The 9,196-nt window shown below is 32.9% G+C and overlaps 1 protein-coding gene across 7 annotated transcripts in view; it reads right to left on the reverse strand.

Moving 5' to 3' along the window:
- Nucleotides 1–9,196, reverse strand: part of LOC109540763 (galectin-8) — a 17,804-nt gene that overhangs the window by 4,858 nt on the left and 3,750 nt on the right. The window contains exons 1-6 of one of the 7 annotated variants that reach the window (XM_048665370.1): nucleotides 7,861–8,131; nucleotides 4,514–4,617; nucleotides 3,503–3,580; nucleotides 3,042–3,244; nucleotides 2,865–2,924; nucleotides 1,316–1,449 (exon numbers count right to left, since the gene is read on the reverse strand). In XM_048665370.1, coding sequence (XP_048521327.1) covers nucleotides 1,316–1,449; nucleotides 2,865–2,924; nucleotides 3,042–3,244; nucleotides 3,503–3,580; nucleotides 4,514–4,617; nucleotides 7,861–7,929 — 648 coding nt within the window. In that variant the 5' untranslated portion in view covers nucleotides 7,930–8,131. Of the gene's footprint in view, nucleotides 1–1,315; nucleotides 1,450–2,864; nucleotides 2,925–3,041; nucleotides 3,245–3,497; nucleotides 3,581–4,513; nucleotides 4,618–4,818; nucleotides 5,041–6,257; nucleotides 6,634–7,860; nucleotides 8,132–9,196 lie in introns of those variants that run through there. The other 6 variants (XM_048665353.1, XR_007281265.1, XM_048665367.1 and 3 more) reach the window with 6 other exon arrangements.

Here is a 9,196-nt window from a genome sequence, read left to right on the forward strand (position 1 = left end):
GCTTGTGTATCCGCAGTTGTGTTGTGCGAGAAGGTTTCGCACTTTTGTCCATTCAGCCACGTTGCGGATGACGATCGGAATGGCTGTTTTTTGGGTTGGTTTTTCAGAGTTGGGGGCCGAAGAGTCTTTCGGGGATGGGGTGGCAGAAGTTTGGGCGGTTTGTTTTGGGGTTTGTACGGGGGCGTCCGCGTGCTGCACCATGTAATGGTGGAGGGCCGCGTTGGAAGTTTTTGGGAAGTTGAGTGCGGTCTTGGTCGGCAGGGCCGGGGATTCCTCAACTTCCATCTTTTCAGACACTTTCTGAACGGGGGTAGTCTGGGGGGGCTGGGCAGTTTGTGGGGAGGTGTGTTTTTGGTACTCCAAAGTGAGTAACCGGGTTAGCTCTTGAATTTGGGCAGCTTGGGTCTTGATGCGGTTGTCCTGTTTGGAGTTTCGAAGCCGCATGGCTTTAATTTCTGCTCTGAGAGTCTTTATGTCAGGGTCACGGGTTGGGAATTTTGCGGAGAGGGATTTGTTCTTACCCATTTTCCTAGAGGTACCTGCACTGTTTGAGTTTAATGGAGAGCGATCGCGGCTTTCGTCGCTGGAAGAGTCGCCCATTTTTGGTAGAGTGACGTAGGAGGAAGTACTGCCGGTATTTCAATCTGGCAATGCCAACAACGAACTCGCGAACTAGTTCTGGAACTGCACTGACTGAGCAGGGGCTTTCCGGAGCCCTTGGGGACCTGCGCGTGCCCCTGAAGGAGGCACTTCTTTTATGGAACTGTGTAAACACGTGGTTCGGCACGACTCGTTATGATCGGAAACAAAATTCGAAGTTTCGACAACACCTGCAAGTTGGAAAACTTGTAATCCACGGTCTACGTAAAGTAAATTCGGACAAGTTTTCAATGCTCTACCCCCCATGTAAGGATCCATGAGATTTTTCTATCAATGGTCACGAGCTTTCCTCTGTTGGATTAAGAACTCTGTCATCAATTATAATATAAGTGCTTTGTTTTTATATTTCTAGTATGAATAATCTATAAAAATCTTACATAAGGTATGTATTTTCCCCCGGTCACCACGAATACCGCGATAAGAAAACGTATTAACCCCCACCCCCCAATCGTTGTATGTAATTTAGGCACGCCCCCCTATCAGTAGTTAAAAGGTATAGAATCATACTATGAGCTTAAAATTGAGAGGGTACTTTAAATAAAAAATAGTTTAAATAGAACAACCCCTAAGAAACACAAACAAAAATTTTCCAACACTTCAATACAATTCTTGGATTAACTGTACTTAATTAATTGCATTTTACAATTATCATTACCAGTTGCTGGTTTATGAATGTATCGCCATCTGATGCAGCCATAGGTACCATAAAGGGGTTTTGTCGGGAAGACACCAATGGGTAAGCCTCCACTTGTTGCTGATTTAGGCTTTCTACATCAATTGCTCCGTCAACTAGTAATAGAAAAATAAAATAATAACTAACCAATCAAATAATATTTTTGTGGCAATTTACATTTAAAAAATGACACCATCCACGTATCATACGTGGTATCTATTAGGGCTCGAACTTTTTAAAAGTCTGAAATTCGAATATTTGTTTAGTGGTTTATTCGAATAGTTAAATTATTCAAATACATACTCGAATATCTAACGAATATTTGAATAATCGAGTATTCCAATATTTGAGTATTCGAATATTCGAATATTTGAGTATTCAAGTATTCGAGTATTCGAGTTTTCGAATATTCGAATACCCGAATATTCGTTAGTTATTCGAGTGTTCGTTTTCCGTTCACCGTTTTCCAAGAAGAAAAATCGTTATCTCATATAATTTTTGGCAACTAGCCGCAATGGATAAAAAAGTGCTTTTGTCAGCACATTAATTGTAACACCGCGCAAAAGTTGATGACGCGAATCACCAGAACGGAGAGACGTAATTTTATATTCATTTGCAGGAGAGTTGATTCCGAGCCCTAGTATCTATACATATATTTATTTTAATCAAATATAAATCTAAAATGTTATTAGATTGTTTTCTAATAAATTTATTTGTACTAAAAATGCCCCCTTTAGAAACTCGTACATTTATATACTTAGTAGTATCATTTCACTAATGTTATGCCACAATATAGATTTGCTTCCCTGATCGATTTGTTTTCAATATCTATCTATATCGATATCAATCAACCCACGTTAAAATGGCATGACTGTTATTTTCGATGAAAATGTATTTCGTATCCGTTTAATAAGATTTATGTGAGAGAACGGTCAATTCGTTAATATTTGGTTAGTATCCGCAAACAAAGCAAAAAAGTGATTGTTACAATATTTTTGGTCACAGTACGCACTTTATGAAAAGTCAAGCCAATTTAATTAAAATAAAATTAACAAACATTACTTAGTTACTTTCATTTGAAAATTTTATTAAAAAGTGGTTAACGATTACAGCCTTTTGTATTTCTAAAAAGTTTAGGTATATTTACAAAAAAGAAGATATTTCAAACAAAATAGGAAAGATGTTTTTAAGAACTCACCAGACCACGCACCACAAAACTAATTAGCAGAAGAAAGTGGGACTCCCCTTTAGTTAACTAATTAATTTTACATTTTCACAATTATTACAATGCCCGATAATATTAGGTAATAGAAGGCGAATTATAGGATGATAATAGTTGAGATGTGAGTTAATAATATTTTCATAGCAAATTTCAATTAAATATTCGTTTCTCATTTCAATTTTTAATTATAATTAAGATATAATCTTAATTTGTTAATATTACAGCACATTAGTTATGCAAACTAAAAAGCTCATTACATATGGTTAGCATCTTTCAAAGAAAGTCAAAAATTGGTTTAACATTCCTAACCTGAGTGGTAACTTTTTATTTGTTGAAATACTTCTATCCCTTGCACGTCGATATCTTCGACTGCAATAAATTGATTCAAGTAAAATTCAACAAAAAAATATTAATTTTTATTTTGCCAATTCATTTAATAGTAAATTTATTTAAACTGACATATTCTATGTAACATCAAGTACTTACCCTCGATTTTATTGACTTTCTCCAAAGACGTCCTATACACATAAGCGCAAATATGCCGTCCATCCAAAGCAACCAAAAACTCATGGTCAGTGGTTACAATTTGAAGTTCGAATGTTTTATTTCGGTTTAAATGAAACTTTTCAACTGAAGTTGATTCTTCTTCACCCCAGGAATTGTTAAAACGAGAATTACGAACAATGTACCTATAAATAAAGTGTGTTGATTCAGGTTTGTAAATGTAGAAAATTTATTTTTAGATGTATTTTATGCAAAATTTAACAATAACAATTACATTTCATAGAGAATATATTTCGTATAAATTAAACTTATTGATTAGGCTCTGGCGATTGTAGTCAAACGTTACCAAAAACATTTACACTGACTTACGATTGTTGTAATGTAATTAAAAATATGCTAACAAACAGAAGTTACAGTAATCAGTAGATTAATTCTTACCTTACCTTAAAGCTAGTCTTGGATTAAAATGGAAAACTATGTCTGTTTTATGTCCTCGAACATAAAGAAAATTTACAGCAAATCTGCAAAGTAAACAGAATACCTCATATAGTATGTTTAACTTAACAAGTACAAAAGTAAAAATTTTAGTGAAAATCAGCATCAACATTATCAACTGGAAATAAATTTTTTATATCTTACAATTAGGCAGTATAAAATTAGTGTCTCATTTTATTTATCATTTTGAAGTTTACTTAATTCCACATAATAAAAACATACAAGATACAAGTTACATCAGCACCATCTCAGAATGTCTCTTCCAGTAATATCAATGCCCAAAACACAACAAAAAAGATTCGACTTATCACACAGATTTCGTGCATAATTGTTTTTATGTTGGTAGTCAAAAAGTCAAAAAGTGTATGGAGTATAAATAGTATAATGCCAAATTAATGATTAGTTAAATTTTGTATTTTGCAAATATCTCAAGTATTTCTGAGATACATTTTTTTAAATTGTTTTTTCAGTTAGTGCTTTAATCCTTCCAATTCAAAGAACAGATGAATATACTGAAACTACATGGAAATGGATAACAGAATAATTTAATAAAATAGCGTGGCTCAGAAAATCCCCTTAACCACAACATCCACCCATTAACAACACCATATGGTTTATAATGAAAAACTGTGCTTGGAAATGCGGATTAACAATTCAAGTACCTAAATTAAGGGTTTAATATTTTTAAATATTTTTAACCGGGGACTAAACTAAAAAAAAATAGGACGACGACTATAAATACAAGTGAACATTTAAATAATAGCAACCATAAATAATTCGAATGCAATATGAAAATGCTGTAGTAACTTTAGGTTTCTAATTGAGTTGTTTGAAAAGATAAACTAATATCGCAAGTCTGCTATTAGGGCATTATTCTACATTTAGTGAAGTAACTGATAGCTGATTGGCTGGCCGTCCGTCTGACTACATTAATCGCTTGTCAATAAAGGTTCACATACCTTTTACATTGAGGTCGCACAGTCCCTCTCAGTACAATGCACGAGCCGGGCCTTAGTGGGTCACTTAAGTCTTGGGTATATGCTGCTTCAGTCTGTTTTGTAACCTGCGAATCATTAGAAACAATTTCAAAATCGAAATCTATCGCTTCAGAAGCAACTTCCATTATTAAAATTTTTGCATCACATTTATTATTATTATTATATTGTTCGATTCACCAAATAAAAACATTTGTAATAAAATGACTACATGTCTACACTATCACTTTTAGGTTAGTCGTGGCTACATATAAAACAGCTGTCTGAACCTGTCTCTGTCTACTGCAATAGTATACTTGGCAGCAGTCGCCATGATGCCTATTATGTACTTTAAGTAGACATGCACGTATGACAAACAGGAAAACTATAAAATGTATCTCATCGTGAGTCAGTCGATTGAATCCATAAGTGTAATCAGTATAAAATTGCACAAGTGTTAATAAACGATTGAGAAATCTACAGCTGTAACTGTACATGGCACGAAATAGAAGTATCGATTGAACTAGAACCGAATTTTTCATTTCATGGCTAGCTTTGAGACATGCGTTTGAAAGCAGACCGATTTTTTCAACAGTAAGCTAATTAATATTGCATTTCTGACATCTTCCTATTCAAATTGAAACAATGTAGACAGAAATCGGCGTTTTTTTACCATTGGCTGCAAACAGACAAGGCAACTTGATTTTCAAAATGTGTTGGGTCAGTGGGTTAGTTAGGACGGTTTTCTCAACGTTTATTTTTTAACACTTTGTATTAATAGTGATCAAACTTTTGTCGAAATTCCATTAAAGTAAGTCCTTTCCAGCAAGAAATGCGACGCAATTTAAATAGCGCATATTCATATAGTATAGGAAAAATTAATAATTTTTCGAGCTGCTGCAACTATCATTTTTTACATAAGATTTCAAATATATCAAAAACGGTTGCACTTAGGTATAGGATATTATACATTAAATATATTTAGAATTTGGAGTAGAAATCAAAAATGTAATAATATATGGGGTAAATATTTAAAATAAGAAGTACATATATTTAAAAATTTAAAATATTTAAAATTAAAATAAGCAAGTTCATACCGTCTTCCGGTATAACCGGAAATGTGACCATCTTGAAAATATTTTAGACCGCTTGCCCCAATGACTTCGGCGCACTGTCTAATTTTCAAATTTCTCCTAATTATAGTTTGCCGGATATCGATCGTTACTAATTATAGTTTGCCGGTTCTCGGTGGGACACCCTGTACAGACTATATTTAATAATATTTCCTTTTACGTTCATGCTGTATTTGTGTTGATGATTAACGATATGTAAGTACCTATAAATCGGCTAAATGATAATTTAACTTCAAATCTGTAGGAATAAAATGTGAATATTTGGAGATTCACGTTTTTTTCCGAGATAGCTGAACTTGGCTAGCAATTTAGTCGCATGGATTTACAATAAAAATAGATATGAATTTTGACATGTCGTTTTAATCCAAGGAATTTTTCCAGAATATTTACAGGGGCACCCTGTGCCTATATTTACATAAGGCTATTATTACTATTTTTTATTCGTTTTAATCTTAGGATGCAATGTGCTTTTATACATACATGTCCGTAAATAGCAGAACGCCGAACAATTAACTCCAGAGGAATCCAACGGAAACGATTATAGAATTGGATTAGCTTAAAAAATTGTTAAAAAAATAAAAATCTAAATTTCTTACCACTTTTTTGTTGGCTTTGTATTTGGTTGTCCTGTCTGTTCTCAAACCAGTTGCTGATCGCGTAATAAAAGTATAATGAGATAAAAATAAAGGGATAGAAAAGAGAACGATCAAAGAAGAAACACGAGAAAACGTAAAATACAATGGCGAATTCAGAAAGTATAAGAACGTAATGGGAAAAAATTAACTCGATATTGGCCGAATCATAAACACATACAAGGCACAACGACAAAGAGATTACAAGTATACTCATTGCTGTTACAAATTCAAAACTATTTGTGTTAATGCCTTTTTGGCGCATCAACTCAGTTAAATTCATCTTAGCTTGTGAATTTGAAACCACACTTTAAAATGTTCTAGAACTAAATAAGTGAGAAAATGAACAGGTGAATTCCAGTAGGTAGCAAAGATATTTACACAAATGTAAAAAATATAGAGATTTATCGTTGTTCAGTACTGACTTGGCGATGTGCTATTAAAAAAATACGGTATTATTAAAATAACCAAAGTTTGAAAGGTGCCTTCCAATTAATGATTCAATGATTATCTACAAATTTTTACTGATTACTGATTTGTTTGAACAGCTTAATCACGTACAAGTATAATATGCATTTTTAAAGAGTATTAGTTTGAAGCTATAGTGCAAACAATCGTTGTCGTATTATTGATCGCAAACCATAATTGATATTTAATTTCTTTTCAATTTCTGTAATAAACGCACAGCTCTCGGCAGCATCGTTCAATAATAATTAAAATTATTTTTAAATTTAAATTGAAATTATGAGAGATATAAAAGAAATAGAGGGATCACAAAAGTTTGTGTCCTAAAATTTAAGGGAGTATGATTCACAATGGCATATGCACGTAAGATTTTTATGGCATATTAAGACTATATCAGGGTTGCCCACTATTACTGCTTGCTACTTAAATTCGGTCATGATATTAAATAAAGTTGTGGATTAAAGAATATGGCATATTTTTATATAAAAAGTTTTATGTTTAAAACGTGCTGTTTAGAAGGGTGGTAACGAAATAGATTAAATTTCTGCCACACTACCGCAGGAATCTATCAATCAAATCAAAAATTTCGAAAAATTAATCAATGATCTTCTATTTATCACAAAAGGGCACGAATGTTTTACAAACTAAGCGATAAAGCAATAATATTGTATTCGGACCAATAAAAATGTATAATCGGTGATCGAATATTTAGTGTAAAGTATCACAGCACCTATAAAATTTAAAAATCGTATAATTAGTAATTTCAGATAATCTGTTCATACTGCAACGTATTTTTCAATATAATACTTACATAAAAATATTATAATTACTAATAAATTGCTCGATTTGTCAAATTTGCTGGTGAAAAGCTTATTGACCTGTAGTGTAGAGACCTTTAAGCATATTATCGAATTATTTTGATAAAATTATTAATTTAAAATCCAGTTATTTTTTGGTAACGGTATACTTATAACTATTTTTTGACTCACTAGAAAATTACCTGTAGATTAACTTGTGACAAATGTGATTGAAAATGACAGTTTACATAAAAAATATACGAACTGAACTAGATTAAATTTGGAAGATTTCAAATCGCACATACCTTCTGAAAGCCCATTTTGTCCATGAAAAGTATTATATATCTAAATATCTTGGAAAAGCAATTAGCCATTATTATTCCCTGGTTCAGGATAAACTCTTGATCCAGCACATACACCACATGTCAACCAATGAAAAATTGCTCGAACTACTTGTCGATTGCGATCACATATGCAAAGACAAACCATAAGAATAATTATTGCTACTAAACATATTGCTAATATTAAAAATACAATTTCAATTGCTTCTTTCACGTCCATGTTTATTCGTTGTCGAATTTTACTTCCACTCAAACCTGTTTGCACGCTAAACGTTATCAATTTTATTTTTTTAGTTTTTTTCTGAATTAGAGAACTCATGGAGCATATACAACGCTAAGATTTGAAATAATATAAACTGTTCAAGGATTGGAAGTAACTATTTATTTTTGAAGAAAATCTGGAACATGGAAACATACAAACGAAAACTGCAAAACCATTTTCATGCATTAACTCTTTATTTTACATTTATTTCAGTGCGTCTGAGGAAATTCGCAGTTTCTTCATGAAATAAAACTTACTAATTTATCAGTAGACTTAGTTTCCTTTATACAAGGAGATTCATGAGGAAGGCACATCATATTAACCACGCATCTAATGTCCGAAAAAACCTAGTTTGCTATATACAGGGTAATTTGCGTAGACCAGTATACTAAGTTTTTCGAACTTGCAGTTGTTTTAGAAACTTGAAATTGTGTTTCCGGTGATAGCGAATAGTGTGGAAACCATGGAAAATACATTTAGCTGTAAGCTATACAGGGCGCAAGAAAACTATAACCTAACTTTCTTATTTTAAAGGCAAATCTTTAATTTATTTAGAATGGTTGGACTGACCTTCCAATTAAGAGTTTGAGTAACCTTAGATTTGTTAACTTATCTCTTAGATGTTTTAATATAACAGTGCCTTAGATATACCTTGTTCCGTAAACAACTGTAGGTAATAGCATTTCAAAATGTTCTTAAACAATTGAGATATGTATATAAAAAATATAAGAGATAAGTTAACAAAACTGCTGTTTCTCAAAATCGCAATTGGAAGGCCAATGGAACCATGCTAAAGAAATTAGGGGTTTGCATTTAAAATAAGAAAGTTAGGGTATAATTTTCGTCCACGTATCTCCGGACGGCTAGAGGACTAAATGTATTTTACGTGGTTTGGGCACCTCAGGAGATTCCAGGAGGTTTCTGTTCCAGGAAGCTAGCAGCTGACTAGGGCCCCTTCTAGAGACGTGCAATGGCATGGCGAACTTCGCAAGACAGAGACCTAGACAGAGAACAGATGCGCCTCAACATATACATATC

The sequence above is a fragment of the Dendroctonus ponderosae genome, unplaced genomic scaffold, assembly GCF_020466585.1.
Source record: "Dendroctonus ponderosae isolate FM_Combo_2020 unplaced genomic scaffold, Dpon_F_20191213v2 Dpon_F_20191213_1, whole genome shotgun sequence".
Taxonomy (NCBI): Eukaryota; Metazoa; Arthropoda; class Insecta; order Coleoptera; family Curculionidae; genus Dendroctonus; species Dendroctonus ponderosae.